Source organism: Cetorhinus maximus, chromosome 23 (assembly GCF_964194155.1).
Source record: "Cetorhinus maximus chromosome 23, sCetMax3.hap1.1, whole genome shotgun sequence".
NCBI classification, from domain to species: Eukaryota; Metazoa; Chordata; class Chondrichthyes; order Lamniformes; family Cetorhinidae; genus Cetorhinus; species Cetorhinus maximus.
The window spans coordinates 20,310,456-20,328,936 of record NC_135901.1 but is presented as its reverse complement, the minus strand read 5'-3'; the positions used below and the strand labels follow the sequence as shown (position 1 = coordinate 20,328,936).

The 18,481-nt window shown below is 44.9% G+C and overlaps 3 protein-coding genes across 3 annotated transcripts in view; all 3 read left to right on the top strand.

Moving 5' to 3' along the window:
- The window catches only part of LOC144697337 (uncharacterized), a 290,314-nt gene that overhangs the window by 129,953 nt on the left and 141,880 nt on the right, over positions 1-18,481 (top strand). The gene's annotated exons all lie outside the window — the stretch shown is intronic.
- The window catches only part of LOC144697059 (uncharacterized), a 395,607-nt gene that overhangs the window by 322,264 nt on the left and 54,862 nt on the right, over positions 1-18,481 (top strand). The gene's annotated exons all lie outside the window — the stretch shown is intronic.
- The window catches only part of LOC144697403 (uncharacterized), a 35,945-nt gene continuing 24,655 nt past the window's right edge, over positions 7,192-18,481 (top strand). Inside the window, exons 1-2 of the mRNA XM_078569381.1 lie at positions 7,192-7,589; positions 8,233-9,732. Of these exons, the coding sequence (XP_078425507.1) occupies positions 8,594-9,732 (1,139 nt within the window). The 5' untranslated portion in view covers positions 7,192-7,589; positions 8,233-8,593. The remainder of the gene's footprint in view (positions 7,590-8,232; positions 9,733-18,481) is intronic.

The window sequence follows — 18,481 nt, the reverse complement described above, 5'->3', positions numbered from 1 at the left end:
AGTGTTCATGCTCAGAGGCTGTTTTCTCCCTGGTTGGAGCATCCAGAACGGGGCTCACATTCTCCAGATAATGTGTCAGTCATTTAGGAGAGAGGTGAGGAGACATTTCTTCACTGAAAGTGTTGTGAATCTTTGGAATTCTCTGTCACAGATGCCCGTGGATGCTTAGTTGCTTCTTTATTATTCATTCATGGGATATGGACTTCGCTGGATAGACCAGCTTTTATTGCTCATCCCTAATTGATCTTGAGAAGGTACTGGTGAGCTGCCTTCTTGAACCATTGCAGTCCTGGGGTGTAGGTACATCCACAGTGCTGTTTGGAAGGGAGCTCCAGGATTTTGACCCAGCGACAGGGAAGGAACGGTTATATATTTTCATGTCAGGATGATGACTGACTTGGAGCGGAAATTCCAGGTGGTGGTGTTCCCATCTTTTTTCTGCCCTTGCCCTTCTAGATGCTCACAGTCGTGGGTTTTGGAGGTGCTGTCGAAGGAGGCTTGGTGAGTTCCTGCAGTACATCTTACAGATGGCACACGCTGCTGCTATTGTGCCTCGATAGTGGAGGGAGTGAATGTTCATGGATGGGGCTTCAATCAAGCAGCTGCTTGCTCTTGGATGGTGTCAAGCTTCTTGAGTGTTGTGGGAGCAGCACTCATCCAGGCAAGTGGGGAGTATTCCATCACATTCCTGACTTGTGCCTTGTAGATGGTGGAGAAGCTTTTGGGGAGTCAGGACGTGAGTTACTGCCAAAGGGCTCCTAGCCTCTGACCTCCTCTTATAGCCATAGGATTAATATGGCTAGTCCAGTTCAGTTTCTGGTCGATGGTAACCCCCAGGATATTGATAGTGGGGGATTCAATGATGGTAATTCCACTGAACGTCAAGGGATGATGGTTGGATTCTCTCTTGTTGCAGATGGTCATTACTTGGCACTTGTGTGGTGCAAATGTTACTTACCACTTATCAGCCCAAGTCTAGATATTGTCAAGGTCATGCTGCATTTGGACATGGACTGCTTCAGTATCTGAGGAGTCATGAATGGTGCTGAACATTGTGCAATCATCAGTGAACACCCCCACTTCTCACCTTATGATGGAAGGAAGGTCATTGATGAAGCAGCTGAAGATGTTTGGGCTGATGACATTTCCCTGAGGAACTCCTGCAGCGATGTCCTAGAACTGAGATGACTGACTTATAACAATCACAAATATCTTCCTTTGTGCTAGGTTTGACCCCATCCAGCCGAGAGTTTTCCCCCTGATTCCCTTTGACTTCAGTTTTGCTAGGGCTCCTTGATGCCACGCTCTGTCAAATGTGGCGTGGATGTCAAGGGCAGTCACTCTCACCTCACCTCTGGAGTTCAGCTCTTTTGTCCATGTTTGGACTAAGGCTACAATGAGGTCAGGAGCTCAGTGACCCTGGTGGAACACAACCTGACCGTCAGTGAGCAGGTTATTGCTAAGCAAGTGCCACTTGATAGTTCTTTTGATGACTCCTTCCATCACTTTACCAATGATCAAACGTAGACTAATGGGGACATGTTGGATTTGGCTTGCTTTTTGTCTACAGGATATACCCGAGCAATTTTCCACTTTTCCGGGTAGATGCCAGTGTTGTAGCCGTTCTGGAACAGCTTGTCTTGGGGCACAGCAAGTTCTGGGGCACAAGTCGTCAGAACTATTGCCAGAATATTGTCACGGCCCATAGCCTTTGCAGTATCCAGTGGCTTCAACCATTTCTTGCTATCACGTGGAGTGAATCAAATTTGCTGAAGGCTAGCATTTGTGATGCTGGGGACCTCCAGAGGAGGCCGAGATAGATCACCCACTCAACACTTCTGGCTGAAGATTGTTGCAAATGCTTCAGCCTTATCTTTTACACCGATGTGCTGAGCTCCCTCATCATTTAGGGTGGGGAAATTTGTGGATCCTTTTCCAGTGAGCTGTTTAATTGTCTACCACCATCCACAACTGGATTTGGCAGGACTGCAGAGCTTAGATCTGATCCATTGGTTGTGGGGTCACTTAGCCCTGTCAATCACTTGCTGCTTATGCTGTTTTGCACGCAAGTAGCCCTGTATTATAGCTTCACCAGGTCGACACCTCATTTTTAGATATGGCTGGTGCTGCTCCTGCACTCTTCATTGAACCAGGGTTGATGCCTTGGTTTGATGGTATGGTAGAGTGGGGGATGTGCCAGGCCATGAAGTTACAGATTGTGGTTGAGTTCAACTCTGCTGCTGCTGATGGCCCACAGTGCCTCATGGATGCCCAGTCTTCAGTTGCTAGATCTGTTCAAAATCTATCCCACTTAGCACAGTGATAGTGCCATACACCACAATGGAGGGTATCCTCAATGTGAAGGTGGGACTTCGTCTCCACAATGACTGTGCGGTGATCACTCCTACCCATTCTGTCATGGACAGATGCATCTGCGACAGGCAGATCGATGAGGATGAGGTCAAGTATATTTTATCTCTCTTGTTGGTTCCCTCACCACCTGTAACAGACCCAGTCGAGCAGCTATGTCCTTGAGGACTTGTCCAGCTCGGTCAGTAGTGGCACTTCCAAGCCACTCTTGGTGATGGACATTGAAGTCCCCCCACCCAGAGTACATTCTGCGCCCTTGTCACCCTCAGTGCTTCCTCCAAGTGGTGTTCAACATGGAGGAGCACTCATTCAACAGCTGATGGCCGGGGGGGGGAGGGTCGGTGCGGTCTGGCGGACGGGGAGGTGGTGGGGTTGGTGGGCCAGTATCTGGTAATCAGAAGGAGGTTTCCTTGCCCATATTTGACCTGATGCCATGGGTTTTGGGCTCCCAGGGCTCCTTCCTCCCGACTGTATACAATGGTGCCGCCACCTCTGCTGGGTCTCTCCTGCCGGTGGGACAGGACATATCCAGGGATGGTGACGGTGGTGTCTGAGACATTATCTGTAAGGTACGATTCCATGAGTATGACTCTGTCAGGCTGTTGCTGCGTTAGCCTGTGAGTCAGTTCTCCCAATTCTGGCACTAGCTCCAATCTATTAATAAGGAGGTCGACAGGCCTGAGTTTGCCATTGTCATTTCCGGTGCCTCGGTTGATGCTGGGTGGTCCATCCGGTTTCATTCCTTTTAGACTTTTTAGTGGTTTGATGCAACTGAGTGGCCATTTCTGAGGGCATTTAACAGTCAACCACATTGGTTCTGGAGTCACATGTAGACCAGACCCGGTAAGGGCAGCAGATTTCCTTCCGGACATTTAGAGAACCAGATGGGTTTTTACAATAATCAACAATAGTTTCATGGTCATCATTAGACTTTTAATTCAGATATTTATTGAATTCAAATTTAAACCATGGTCCCTGGGCATTTCCCTGGGTCTCTGGATTACTAGTCCAGTGATAATGCCACTAGGCCACCACTCCTCCTGTCCGGTATTCAGAGTGGAGATGGATAGATTGTTCTATTTTTAAATTTTCCGATGGCAGGGAAAAGATGATGGAAATGGCAGGAATGGGATGGGCTGAATTCCCCGGTTTCTCTGCAATCATTCCATGATTTTATATGAACAGCATGAGGGGCCAAGCATGTGCTGTACTCATGGCTGAGTGGTTAAGGTGATGGTTTTGAAATCCATTGGGGTCACCTCGTGGCAGGTTTCAATCCGACTGACTGTGCTTCTTATTATTCCAAATACCTGTAGAATTACTGATCTGGTAAGTGGAATAAGAACCTTCCCGATCTGATTCCAAATCTCATGTGAAATGACAAGAATTTGCTCAGTGCGGTGATGTCACATGAGCTGAAGAACGTATATCTTTCTGTGGTGGGCTGTAAGAAGATCAAATGACTGTGAAGGTGGCAGAAGTGGGGATGGAAATGAAACAATTCACAGAATCACAGAATCTCTCAGTTCAGAAGAGACCCTTTGGCCCATCGAGTCTGCACCAACACGTGATAAACGCCGGACCTACCTACCTAATCCCACTTACCAGCACTTGGCCCATAGCCTAGATAGTTAAAGCACAGAAAGAGGCAATTCGGCCCAGCGTGCTGCTTTGAAAGAGCAGCTGTGATTGGTTGACCAGGAGTGATATTTGTGCCTGTTTAAACAGTTTAAGCGAATTAAAATCTGCCCCATTTCCACCCACCGTTAGACTGCGCCATCATCTCTTCAGTCAGTTTATTTCTCATGTCTTGGAACCTATCACAGCCCTTCCCTTTTGTCCTCTCACTCCCTCCCTCCACCTCCACACTTGTTTTCCACCTGCTGCATCTCTGACTTTCCCAGCTCTGATGAAGAGTCACCCAGCGGAAGACTCACTCTGTTTCTCACCCCACAGGGACAGCCAGAAGTGGTTTCATTTCATAAGCAATTCCTGTTAATGGTGACAGTCTTCACAGCGCCAAGAAAGAGTGTTTCCCTGACAGGGAATCAAACTCAGGCAATGAGTCTTTAAGATAATGAAGGGGTTCAAAAATCCAATAAAGATTTCATGAGAAACCTCTTTACCGAGCGAGAGGTGAGAATGTGGAAATCATTACCACAGCAAGTGGTTGAGGTGAACAGCATGAATACATTTAAGGGGAAGCCAGATACATATATGAGGGAGAAAGGAATCGAAGGGTGTGCTGATGGGGGAGATGAAGAGGAGCGGGTGGAGGCTCATGTGGGGCATAAATACTGACACAGACCAATTGAGCCGACAGCCTGGCCCTGTGCTGTAGACTCAATGGAACAGAGACAAATGTATTTATTTTAGATCTACTTATAATGGTAGGAAAAACACTAATTACGACCCAGGATAAAATAAATGTACTTCATCAGCTTTTGTAGATCATTTCAGTGGAAATGTGCACTCCCAGGCTCAAAGAGCATCAGCCCACTGGAAGCAAAGTTGTGAGACTGGCCAGTCCAGCAGAAAGAACCCCTCCGACCCTCCCACTTCACCAACTGTCAGAATGAACATGGTTCAGTCCAGGATGTGATTAACAGCAGCAATAACAGCAGAATCCAACCCCTGTAATCACTTGTAAATTCCCTGGTGCCTCAGCAGGCGCAATGACTGAGTGAATCTCTTCCCGCACACAGAGCAGGTGAATGGCCTCTCTCCAGTGTGAATGCGTTGGTGGACCGTCAGACTTGCAGCACTTTTGAACTCACTCCCACAGTCAAAACATTTAAGGGTCTCTCACTGGTGTGAGTGACATGGTGTGTCAGCAGGCTGGATGTCTGAGTGAATTGTTTCCCCCACTTGGTGCAAGTGAGTGGTCTCTCCCCAATGTGAACTCGCTGGTGTGTTTGCAGGTGAGATGAATCACTGAATCCCTTCCCACAGTCAGAGCAGCTGAAACGGCCTCTGCCCAGTGTGAACTCACTGGTGCAGTCACAGGCTCAATGAATCACTGAATCCCTTCCCACAGTCAGAGCAGGTGAGCGGTCACTCCCCAGTGTGAACTCGCTGGTGCATAAGCAGGGCGGATGAATGACTGAACCCCTTCCCACACTCAGAGAATATGAATAGCCATTCCCTGGTGTGAAATCACTGGTGTGTCCGTAAGTGGGATGAATGAATAAATTCCCTCCCACACTCAGAGCAGGTGAATAGTCTCTCCCCAGTGTGACTGCATAGATAAATCTCCAGTTTAGATGAGGATCTGAATCCTCTGCCACAATCAGAGCAGGTGAACGGTCTCTCCCCAGTGTGACTGCGTCGATGAGCTTCCAACTCTGAAGGGGATCTGAATCCCTTCCCACATTTCCACGGTTTCTCCATGGTGCGGGTGTCCTTGTGTCTCTCCAGGTTCCACACTCAGCTGAAGCCTTGCCCCCACACAGAACAGGGGTGCAGTCTCTCCATGCTGTGAAATCTGTGATTTTCTTTCAACTGCACAACTCGTCAAAGTTCTTTCCACAATCAGTGCACTGGAACATGCCAGTGTGCGTGTCTCAGTGCTTTCCCAGTCACACTAATATTTAAAACCTTTTGAAGCAGACAGAACAGGCAAATATTTCTCCTTCTAGATTCAACGTCGATGATATTCAGGTCCCAATCAATTAAGTGACTCTGTCAGATCTTCATATGACATTTGGATTGAGATTTCTATCTGCAAATCCTCCCCTTCTAATAGCCTGTAAAAGGAGTTTACAAAAGTCAGCATTGTCAGTACCAGACAGAAATTCAGAACAAACAATTCTAGTTTCTAACAAAAATTCTTTCCTCTCTCATTCCCTAAAAGTTGACCCAGATACACACTCTCCATTCTCACTTTGCTGTACTGAATATTTACTCTCCCAATTCTCCTGAAGCAGCAGCAGGTTAATCCCAGATATGGACGGATTTTCTTATGAGGGGACGTTGAGTAGGTTGGGCCTGTACTTATTGCAGTTTGGAGGAATGAGAGGCAACCTTATTGAAGCATATAAGATTCTTAAGGGGCTTGACAGGGTAGATGCTGAGAGGCTGTTTCCCTTTGTGGGAGAGTCTAGGATCAGAGGGCATAACCTCAAAATAAGGGGTCGCCCATTTAGGACAGAGATGAGGCGGAATTTCTTCTCTCAGAGGGTAGTCTGTGGAATTCTTTACCACAGAGGGCTGTAGAGGCTGGGTTGTTAAGTATATTCAAGGCTGAGAATGTGCGAGGTTACAGGGATAAGGCAGGGGAATGGGGCTACATGGAATGGTCTTTCAGAGAGCCAGTGTCGACTTGATGGGGTGAATGGCCTCTTTCTGCACTGTAAAGATACTATGATACTGTGAGAGCAAGCAGTCATAATCTGGGACTCTGCCTATGAGAATGGTGGAAGCAAAGACAAATAATTTCAAAATTAAATTGGGTGCATTCAGAGAGAGAGGAGCAGCACCAGAGCACCAGCAGCTTTGCTGGGCAGCAATGAACAGGTTTCCAAACTCAAAAACAAAAATACCTGGAAAAACTCAGCAGGTCTGACAGCATCTGCGGAGAGGAAAACAGTTAATGTTTCGAGTCCGTATGACTCTTCTGATGTTTCAGATTTCCAGCATCCGCAGTATTTTGCTTTTATCTTGGGTTTACAAACTCATTGTCCAACCTCAGCATTCAGACAATAGAGGAAGCTCCGTGGAGCCATTGGCACAAAGCTCGCGCCCTGATTGGTTGGATGATCGGAATCCTTCCGGTTCACCACTGCGAATTACACCGCCTCCGCCCCGCCTGAAGACAATATGGAAGCGGAACCCGAGCCCACGTGGGAGCGGGAGAGACTTTGACCTCGAGACGCGCTGAGCTGTTGTCCAATCCCCAGTAATTTGCTTCTGTAACCAGTCATATTGCTCCCAATGGGACACCGCGTGCTGGGGACGAACCACTGAGTCATTGTGACGTCCACAACGCAACACTGCCGAAACCAGCAAGTCGGCCAGGCGCGCGGACACGGGAGCGCCGCCCCCGCCCATTGTCCCCCTCCCCCTCCCCCTACACCTTCTCGAGCCGAGGTTTCCAGGCAACCGGTTGACGGCAGGAAGCACCGGAGGGACTGTTGTCCTCCAGCCAATCAGAGCGCCTGCTTTGTGTAAATGAAGATTGAGCTTCACACGGACTAAACTTCCTCCTGTGTCCAACATCCGTGAGTAAAACACTTTCTTTTCTCCCCCTTTCCATTTCTTTTCTAATTCTGGGTTTAAATTGTTGAGTTGTAGGAACTGAGGAGAAAGGAAGTGAATCCAGGGAGGGTGCAGATTCTGGAAAGGTTGGTCCAGGTCTCTCACTCTCTTAAAGACATTGACATCCTTTCCTCCCTCAGCTTGACACATTTATTTGTCTGGCTAAAAGGATGGTCTCTTTCCTAATGTTCACAATTAACGGGGTGGTTTCCCCATGGGACGGCTGACATTTAAGGGGACAGTAAATTAACGTCGGACAAAGATATATCTAGTGTTGTTATATGGGACTTTTAGACATTTTAATTCTGATTCCCTAATAATGTACATTTATTATTATTTTTATTCTTGTAATGTGTTTCTAGTCATATAAAATGGACTAAAATGTATGTAATATACAACAATAACTATATGTACACATTTTACATCAGAATTGGGAGGGTGTGTAATAGGTACTGCAGAATGAGAATGGAGGGAGAATGTGTAGGGTGGAGATTGATAGCTTTTGGGAATAGACAGAGGATAGAATTTTCCTTAGGAGCTAGAATTGTCTGTTCAGAATGTCTATTCTGTACTGACAGTGATGACTTTTGTATACTCCCTTTACAGGATACTAGAAGGGGAGGATTTGCAGAGGGAAATCTCAAATCAAGCATCACTTCAAGATCTGACAGAGTCACTCGTTTCATCAGGACCTGAACACCACCGGTCTTTGAATCCAGGAGGAGAAATATTTGTCTGTTCTGTCTGCTTTAAAAGATTTAAACATCGGTGTGACTGGCAAAGCAGTGAGACACACACACCCAAGTTAGAGTGTTCCAGTGTATAACTGTGGAAAGAATTTTAACCAGTTACACAGCCTGAAAAAACCACCACCAGTCACAGTGGGATGAGACCATACAGGTGTTTTGTGAGTGGACGAGGCTTCAACTGATCATCAAACTGGGAGAGACACAAGGGCACCAACACCATGGAGAAACCGTGGAATTGTGGGGACTGTGGAAAAGGATTCAACTTCCCATATCAACTGGAAACTCATCGACGCAGTCACACTGGGGAGAGGCCATTCACCTGCTCCGAATGTGGGAAGGGATTCACTCATTCATCCTCCCTTCAGACACACCAGCGACTTCACACCGGAGAGAGGCCATTCACCTGCTCCGTGTGTGGGAAGGGATTCACTAGTTCATCCCACCTACAGACGCATAAGCGAGTTCACACTGGGGAGAGGCCATTTACCTGCTCTGAGTGTGGAAAGGGATTCAGTGATTCATCCAACCTGCTAATGCACCAGCGAGTCCACAGTGGGGAGAGGCGATTCACCTGCTCTGACTGCGGGAAGAGTTTCACTCAGTTATCCCATCTGCAGTCACATCAGCGAGTTCACACCAGGGAGAGACCATTTACCTGCTCTGAGTGTGGGAAGGGATTCAGTGATTCATCAAACCTGTTGAGGCACCAGCGAGTTCACACTGGGGAGAAACCGTTCACCTGCTCCAAGTGTGGGAAGGGATTCACTGATTCATCTAACCTTCTGATGCACCAGCGAGTTCACAGTAGGGAGAGACCATTCACCTGCTCTACATGTGGGAAGGGATTCAGTGATTCATCCAACCTGCTGATGCACCAACGAATTCACACTGGGGAGAGACCATTCACCTGCTCTACATGTGGGAAGGGATTTAGTCGGTCATCCCACCTGCTGATGCACCAGCGAATTCACACCGGGGAGAGGCCGTTCACCTGCTCCGAGTGTGGGAAGGGGTTCAGTGATTCATCCCATCTGCTCACACACCAGCGAGTTCACACTGGGGAGAGACCATTCACCTGCTCCGAGTGTGGGAAGAGATTCCCTGATTCATCCAATCTGCAGAAACACCAGCGAGTTCACACTGGGGAGAGGCCGTTCACCTGCTCTGAGTGTGAGAAGGGATTCACTCAGTTATCCCACCTGCTGACACACCAGCGTGTTCACACCGGGGAGAGGCCGTTCAGCTGCTATGAGTGTGGGAAGAGATTCAGTCATTCATCCAACCTGCGGACACACCAGAGGGTTCACACCGGGGAGAGGCCATTCACCTGCTCGGAGTGTGGAAAGGCATTTACTCGGTCATCACAGCTGATGCGACACCATGGAGTTCACAAGTGATTACAGGGGTTGGATTCTGCTGTTATTGCTGCTGTTATTCACACCCAGGACTGAACCATGTTCATTCTAACAGATGGTGAAGTGGGACGGTTGAAGGGTTTCTTTCTGCTGGACTGGCCAGTCTCACAACTTTGCTTCCAGTGGGCTGATGCTCTTTGAGCCTGGGAGGGCACATTTCCAATGAAATGACCCACAAAAGCTGATGAAAGACACATATTTTATCCTGGGTTGTAAATTGTGTTTATCCTACCACTACAGGCAATCTGAAATAAATACATTTGTTTTTGTTCTATTGCGTCTACAGCACGGGGCCAAGCCAGTCGGCTCAATTAGCCTATGTCAGTATTTATGCTCCACATGAGCATCCACCAACTCTCTTCATCTCCCCCATCAGCATTTCCTTCTATTCCTTTCTCCCTCATGTATGTATCTAGCTTCCCCTGAAATGTATTCATGCTGTTCACCTCAACCACTCACTGTGGTAGTGAGTTGCACATTCTCACCACTCACTGTGGAAAGATGTTTCTCATGAAATCCCTATTGGATTATTGAACCCCTTCATAATCTTAAAGACTTCCATCAGGTCACCCTTCCTCCAGTCTTCTCTTTTCTAGAGAAAAGCAGCCGCAGCCTTTTCTGAGGGTTAAATGCTCTCAGTTCTGGGATTATTCTTGTGAATCTTCGGTGCCCCTTCTCCAGTGCCTCTATTTCCTTTTTCTAAATGGAGATCACAAATGTTGACAGTCCTCCCAGTGTAGTCTAACCACGGTTCAAAACAAGTTGAACATTACCTCCCTGCTCTTCATTTCTGTCCCTGATAAAGAACCCTAAATATGAGCTCAAAATGCAAGGAAAGATGTGTAGTTCTTAGAGAGGGTGCAGCGGCGATTTACAAGAATGGCACCAGAGATGAGGGAGTTCACTTTCTTGGAGAGACTGGAGTAACTGAAATTTCTCTCTTTAGATGAGTCATTAGGGCAGAGAAAAGGAGGCCATTAGGCCCATCGAGTCCATTCTGGCTCTCAGAGCAAATCAGTCAGCCCCATTGCCCTGTTCTATCCCCAAATTTCCTTTTGAAATCATTGCATCATCCCTGCTTCTACCACCCTCACCGAACGTGGGATCCACATCATTATCACTCGCTTTCAATGCACATGAGGCTCACAGAAGGAGGCCATTCAGCCCATCGTGCCCATGCAGCCCTTTGAAAGAACTACCCTATTAATCCCATCATCCTGTAATTTTCTTTTCCTTTCAAGACTCTATCCAGTTCCCTTTTGAAAGACAAGAGTTGAATCTGCTTCCTGCACAATTTGCAGGCATCGTATTGCAAATCACAATCATTCGCTGTGTATTAAACCAAATAACCACAATGCTGTGTGTTTGAATTTTCACAGAGCATTTGAGATGGTGTCAAAAACCAGGTTATTACACAAAATTAGGGCTTAACCTTTATCAAATACTTTGACGTGGGGACCAAGTGTAATATATCCAAATTTGTGGAGAATTAGGAAAAAAAATTGCACTTCTTTAGCACCTCTCACGACCACAAAAAGTCATATGAACATATGAATTGGCAGCAGCTGTGGCCACTCAGCCCCTCGAGCCTGCTCTGCCATTCAATAAAATCATGGCTGATCTCATTGTAACCGCAACTCCACATTCCTGCCTACCCCCGATAACCTTTCACCCCCTAGCTTATCAAGAATATATCTAGCTCTGCCTTCATCCTGAAGCCTTTTACAGCCAATGAAGGACTTTTTAAGTGTAGTTGATGTTGTAATGTAGGAAACTATATGTAGGCTGGGGTCGTCCAATTTTGTTTCAAAAATTAATCACTTTCATAATATATTCACTGTTATAAGTAACAAGGCCAAGGAAGCCATTTTAAACTGGAACATGGGTTTCTTGCAGTCTTCTCACATTCTGTAACTTCTTAATTACAAAATCAATCTGTACTTAATGGGTTTCAGTAATGAACCTTGATGAAGTTATCGTTAATGAATTGATGTAATAGATAACAACATTGTAAAGGCTGGATCTTTGTTTTCAAAATTAACATTGTATAAACCGAAATGTTTCCTGAGGCTGCAGACCCAATAGAAATTCTTTATACAAAGAAATTCTTTTCCAATTTTGATAAGCGACAGGACATCATATTCTGCCAAAGTCCATCTCAAGAATAAGGCTCATTGTTCAATCCGGTCATGATTAGTAAATAAGAATGCTATTCTATCTTGTATTCACAATATCTATTAATGAAATATTACTGTATTCATTAGCTAGCAGTCAGCAACAGGTGATTAAATAAGTCATGAGCCTTAATTGAGTTACAATTAATGAATCAATAATGAATCAATTGTTATAGTAAAAGACTAGAGAATAAAAGTAAATGTTCCAAGGTCTTCCATGCTAGCCAAGTACTTAAGATTCCCGAGACCAAGTTCCGAGCAAATTACTGTCAAACAAGGGGCCAGACTCCAGAAGCTGAATTGCACAAGAATTACTGTCAAAGAAGGAGCCAGAGAGGGTTACGCTTCTACGGACTGATCACCCACATGATGTTGTAAAAGTCAATATCTTAAAGTTGTTGAGTAAACCTTTTTCTTTTAATAAACTTCATTTTAAATTTCCTATCCAGAGAATCCTGCCTTTGCCTCAATTGGTTAAAGTCTTGTCTGAACCAAAGTGAATTCATTAAAGAGCAAGCTGGGGGTGGATAAAATCAATTAAGTTACAGGGTATCAAGATCAGGTAACATAAATTTAAAACCCTGCATTTCTACAGCATCTTTCACGACCACAGGATATCCCAAAGCGCTTTAGAGCCAATGAAATATTTCTGAAGTGTAGTCTGAGAATGTGTAGAATTCTGCCTTTGCCTTAATTGGTTAAAGTCTCATCTGAACCAAAGTGAATTCATTAAAGGGCAAGTTGCAGGTGGGTGAAATCATTTAAGTTACAGGGTATCAAGATCAGGTAATATAAATCTTAAATTTAAAAACTTATATTTATATAGTGTCTTTCATGACCACATCCCAAAGCGCTTTACAGCCAATGAAGTACTTTTGAAATGTAGTCACTGTTGTAATGTAGGAAAGGCAGTCAATTTACACACAGCAAGATCCCACAAACAGCAATGTGATAACGAGCTGATGATCTGTTTTTAGTGATGTTGATTGATAAATATTGGCCAGGACACTGGGGATAACCCCCCCTGCTCTTCAAAATAGTGGCCGTGGAAACTTCAAAGTCTGTTCAAGGCAGGAGACGAGGACCTTGGGTCAACATCTCATCCATGAGACAGCGGTTCCAACAGTGCAGCACTCCCTCAGTGCTGCCACTTGGAATGGCAGGTGTGATTTTTGTTCTCAGGTCCCTGAACTAGGACTTGAACGAACAACCTTCTGACTCAGAGCTGGGACTGTGATCCATTTCGTCACAGCTGACACCATAATCCATACAACGTTAGAAAGGGAAAGTTGACCTTTGCCTATTGTGGCTAAATCTAAAAATAAAAACCCCATATAAACAGCAAGTATTTGGTGGACAAATGTTGAAGTGTTGGTTCAGCGCCACAAATTTTGGCTTCGCATTTGAGACTCTGCCACATTTCTGTCTCTCTAATGCTCATATCAATGACAGTCAGATGACAGAGCTTAGGGCTGAATGTGGCTGAAAATAAAGGGGCCTGCAGCCCAGTTGGGAAACTGCCAGGGGCATTGCGCTAATCGAGAGACAGGAAGGTGCTGGAGGACTGATTGGGAAATGGACCTCCAATCAACTGGGGTATGGGAGGGGGCAACTGGGACCAGTGCTGACACAACCCCTGAGGTTCAATGTCCCCATGTCCAAAGTGGGGGAGTCAAGGCAACAGGGTAAAGAGGAGCCAAAGAAAATTTCTAGGGCAGGATTTTTCAGATGGCCCACGCCACCCCATCAGAAAATTCAATGGGAAATACATCCCTGCTGATGTCAGCTGCCCCGAAGCTATTTAACCCTCAGTGGAGTGTTAATGAGCTGAAGGTGGGACAGCTGGGACTACAGGCAGTACCAGATTCTCAAAGACCGGAGCCCAGAACCTGGTAAGCATGCGGGTCTCACAGCGGGGAACTAAATAAACATGAGGGAGAAAGGAATAGAAGGTTCTGCTGATTGTGGGAAGGGATTCACCCATTCATCCCACCTGCTGACACACCAGCGAGTTCACAGACCTCCCAATTGCCAGCAGGAGATTGAGCAACAGTTACAGCGGGGAGAGACTATACACATATACTGTGTGTGGGGATGCTTTAACTGATCATCCAACCTGGGGAAACACCAACACCATGGAGAAACCGTGGAAATATTGGGACTGTGGGAATGGATTCAGATCCCTGTCTGAGCTGGAAACTCAGTTACGCATTCACACTGGAGAGAGGCCATTCACCTGCTCCAAGTTTGCAAAGAAATTCACACTTTCTGCTCACCCGCTGTTACACCAGCGAGTTCACACTGGGGAGAGGCCGTTTGCCAGCTCCGAGTGTGGGAAGGGATTCCCTCAGTCATCCAATCTGCTGACAAACCAACGAGTTCACATGTGACTGCAGAGATTGGATCCTGCTGTTATTGCTGCTGCTACTTTTAAAAAATTCATTTATGGGATGTGGGTGTCGCTGGCTGGGCCAGCATTTATTGCCCATCCCTAATTACCCTTGAGAAGGTGGTGGTGAGCTGCCTTCTTGAACTGCTGCAGAGCATGTGGTGTAGGTACGCTCACAGATTACAGCCAGGACTGAACTATGTTCGTTCTGACAGGAACTCAGTTGGTCCATGTCAGTGTTTATGCTCCATATGAGCTTCCTCCAATTCTACTTCATCACCTCCCATCAGCAGAACCTTCTCTTCCTTTCTCCCTCATGTGTTCATCTAGTTCCCTCTTAAATGTATGTTACTTATCTCCACCATGCCCTGTGGTAGCGAATTCCACATTTACACCTCTCCCTGAGAAAAGAACGTCTCCTCCTGAATTCTCCATTGAATTTATTAGTGACTATGTTGTTATATTGATGGTCCCAGTTCCTGGTCTCTCCCACATGTGGACACATCTCTACATCAACCTTCTCACATGCCTTCATAATCTTAAAGTCATCTATCAGGTTATACCTCAGCCTACTCTTTCCCAGAGAAAGAATCCCCAGCCTATTCAATCCATTGTGCAACTTAAACACTCTCAGTTCTGGTATCTGCCCTCTGAATCTTTCTCCAGTTCCTTTCTATCATCTTTATAATTATAGAGACACAGAACTGTTCACAGTATTCTAAATGTGGTCTAACCAAAGCTCAATACAAGGTTAACATGACTTCCCTGCTTTTCGATGCTATTTCTCTCTAAGTGAACCCCAGGTATGGGCCCCACAATTCGGGAAGGATGTCAAGGCCTTGGAAAGTGTGCAGGGATTTAGTACGGTGACAGGAATGAGGAACTTCAGTTATGAGAGCACACTGGAGAGGCCGGGATTGTTTTCCTTAGAGCAGTGAAGGCTAAGAGGAGATGTGATAGAGGTGTTCAAGATCATGAACAGTTTACATTGAGTAAATAAAGAGAAACTGTTTCCACAGACAAAATAGTTGCTAACCAGAGGACACAGATTGAAGGTGATTGACATAAAAGCCAGAGGGGAAATGAGGAAGATAAATCTTTACACAGTGAGGTGTTGTGACCCTGAATGCACCACCTGAAAGGTTGGTGGAAGCAGATCCAACAAAGGGAATTGAATAAATACTAAAAGGGGACTAGTTTGCTGGGCTCATGGGGGAAAAAGGACAGGATAGTGGGAATAATTGATGAGCTCTTTCAAAGGGCCAGCACAGGCATGATGGGCTGTTTGGCCACTTTTGTACTGTGGGATTCTGTGGTTACAGCTAAATAAATAAATGTGTGTCTGTGGTATGTACAGTGATGTCAATAATGCCTGGAATTCCCATTGTGCCCCTGCCATCTCTTTGAAAGGATTCCCTGATTCATTCAACTGCTCTGCTCTTTCCCCACAGCCCTGCAAATTCTTCCTTTCCAAGTATTTACCCTTTGGAAAGATACTATTGACTCTGCTTTCAGGCAGATCAGAACAACTCACTGTATGAAACATAAAATCTCATCTCCCCCTCTGGCTCCTTTGCCAATTACCTGAGAGGGTCTCACTTTCTAATACAGAGCCTGTCAACCCCTCTCCCTAAAGTGCTTAAATGTAATCACGAAAATCCAGCAAAATCAAATATTATTACTAATAAAAGTTTATTAATGGAACAGAACATGTTTAAAAATAAAACAGAAAATTATTTGAGGATCAAAGACAACCAGAGCAAAAGGATGTGAACAATGTTTTGGATCCAAATGCTTTCTCTCCAGCTCCTCTGCGACCTGTTTCCGTGACTCCCCGCTTTGGACACAGGGGCACTGAACCCCAGGGGTCACATCACCATTAGTCCCAGTCGCCCCGCCCTCCCTGATTGGTCGGAGGCCCATTTCCCAGTTAGTCCTCCAGCACTTTCCTGTCTCTCTCCTGGTGCAACACCCGTGGCAGTTTCCCAACTTGGGCGCAGGCTCCATTATTCTCAGCTAAATTCAGCCCTCAGCTCCGTCACCTGCTGTCATTGACAGGAGCAACAGGGAGACAGAAAGGTGCTCAAAACCTGTGGCTCTAAAGCAACACTTCAACATTTGTCCCTCAAATACTTGTATTTTATACAAGGTTTTTATTTTTCAATTTAGGCACCAGAGGCAAAGGGTAATATTCCCTTTCTAACTTTGCATTCCTTATAGTGTCAGCCGGGGCTCAGTGGATCATAATCTCCCATCTGAGTCAGAAAGTTCTTGATTCAAGTCCCAGTCCAGGGATCTGAGGACAAAAATCACATTCAACATTCCAAATGCCAACTGCACTGTTGGAGCTGTTGTCTTTTGGATGAGACATTGACCTGAGGGCCGTGTCTGTTACTTCAGGAGGATTTAGAAGTTCACATGGCCGCTCTTACAAAGAAGAGCAGGGGAGTTATCCTCGGTGTCCTGGCCAATATTTATCAATCAACATCACTAAAAACAGATCATCTGCTCACGTAGCTATTTGTGGGATCTTGCCGTGTGTAAATTTGCTGCCGTGTTTCCTACTTTACAAAGTGACTGCACTTCAAAAGTAATTCATTGGCTGTAAAGCACTTTGGGATATCCTGTGGTCGTGAAAAACGCTATAGAAATGCAAGGTTTTAAATTCACGTTACCTGATCTTGATATCTGTAACTTAATTGATTTTATCTACCCTCAACTTGCCATTTAATAAATTAACTTTAGTTTGGTCAAGATTTTAACCAATTAAAGCAAAGGCAGAATTCTCTGGATAGCAGATTTAAAGTTTATTAAAAGATAAAGGTTTACTTAACAACTTTAAGACATTGACTTTTACAACGTCATGTGGGTGATCAGTCTGTAGAAGTGTAACCCTCTCTGGCTCCTTTGGCAATAATTCTTGTGGAATTTGGCCTTGGGAATCTGGCTCCTTCTTTGACAGTAATTTCCTTGGAACTTGGCCTCGGAAATCTTCCGTACTTGGCTAGCAAGGAAGACCTTTGGAACCTCTACTTTTATCCCCAAAGTGACCATTACCTCACATCAGAGTGGGCCTTGTTGTACGTTGACAATTGGTCAATTTAGTTACTCGATTAATTTAATTGGATCCCCAATTACTTACATCATCTCTCATCTCAGACAGGAATACAATAGAACTATTTCATGCTATCCCTTCATCTGATTCTATACCATCCCTTATTCATACAGTTTTAGATTTTGAGGCTAATCAGAGCTTGAAGGTCTCTCTTGCCACTACATTTATCTTCATTGCACATTCTTCACATACACAGCAATTAAGGTTTTACATTTTTACAGCAAATCAACTGTCTTTTACTATAACTACTGATTCATTATTGATTCATTATTTGTAACTTAATTAAGGTTCACTAGTTATTCAATCATCTGTTGCTGACTGCTAGCTAATTAATACAGTAAACTTTAGTTAATACATTTGGTTAATACAAGATAGACTGGTTCAAAAACACAATTTGTGGAAGACAATAGCTTTGCTTCTTACTAATCTTGTTTGGATTGAACAATGAGCCATATTCTTGAGCTGGACTTTGCCAGAATATGGTGTCTTATAATTTATCAAAATTAGAAAAGAATTTCTGCTAGCTCTGCTTTTTTCCTTTTTGGAATAAACATTTTGGTTCGTACAGTGTTAATTTTAAAAAATAAAGATCCAGCCTTTACAATATAATTGTCTATTACACTAATTCACTAATGATAACTTAATCAAGGTTCATTATTGAATAATCATCTGTTTCATGATTGGCTTTTAACATGGAATCAATATATAGTAAATAAAGAAAAGTTCAGAATATGAAAAGGCTGCAAGAAGCCACATGTTAGAGGTTAAGATGGCTTCCTTGACCTTGTTTCTTATAATACTGAATATGGTATGAAAACAATTGATTTTAAAACTGATTTTGATTACCCAAGCCTACCTATAGTTTCCTACATTACGACAGTGACTACATTTTAAAGGTATTTCATTGGCTTTAAACTGCTTCAGGAGGTCCTGTGGTCGTGAGAGGTGCTATGGAAATGCATTTTTTCTAATTGTCCACAGATTTGGATATATTACACTCGGCACCCCTCTTC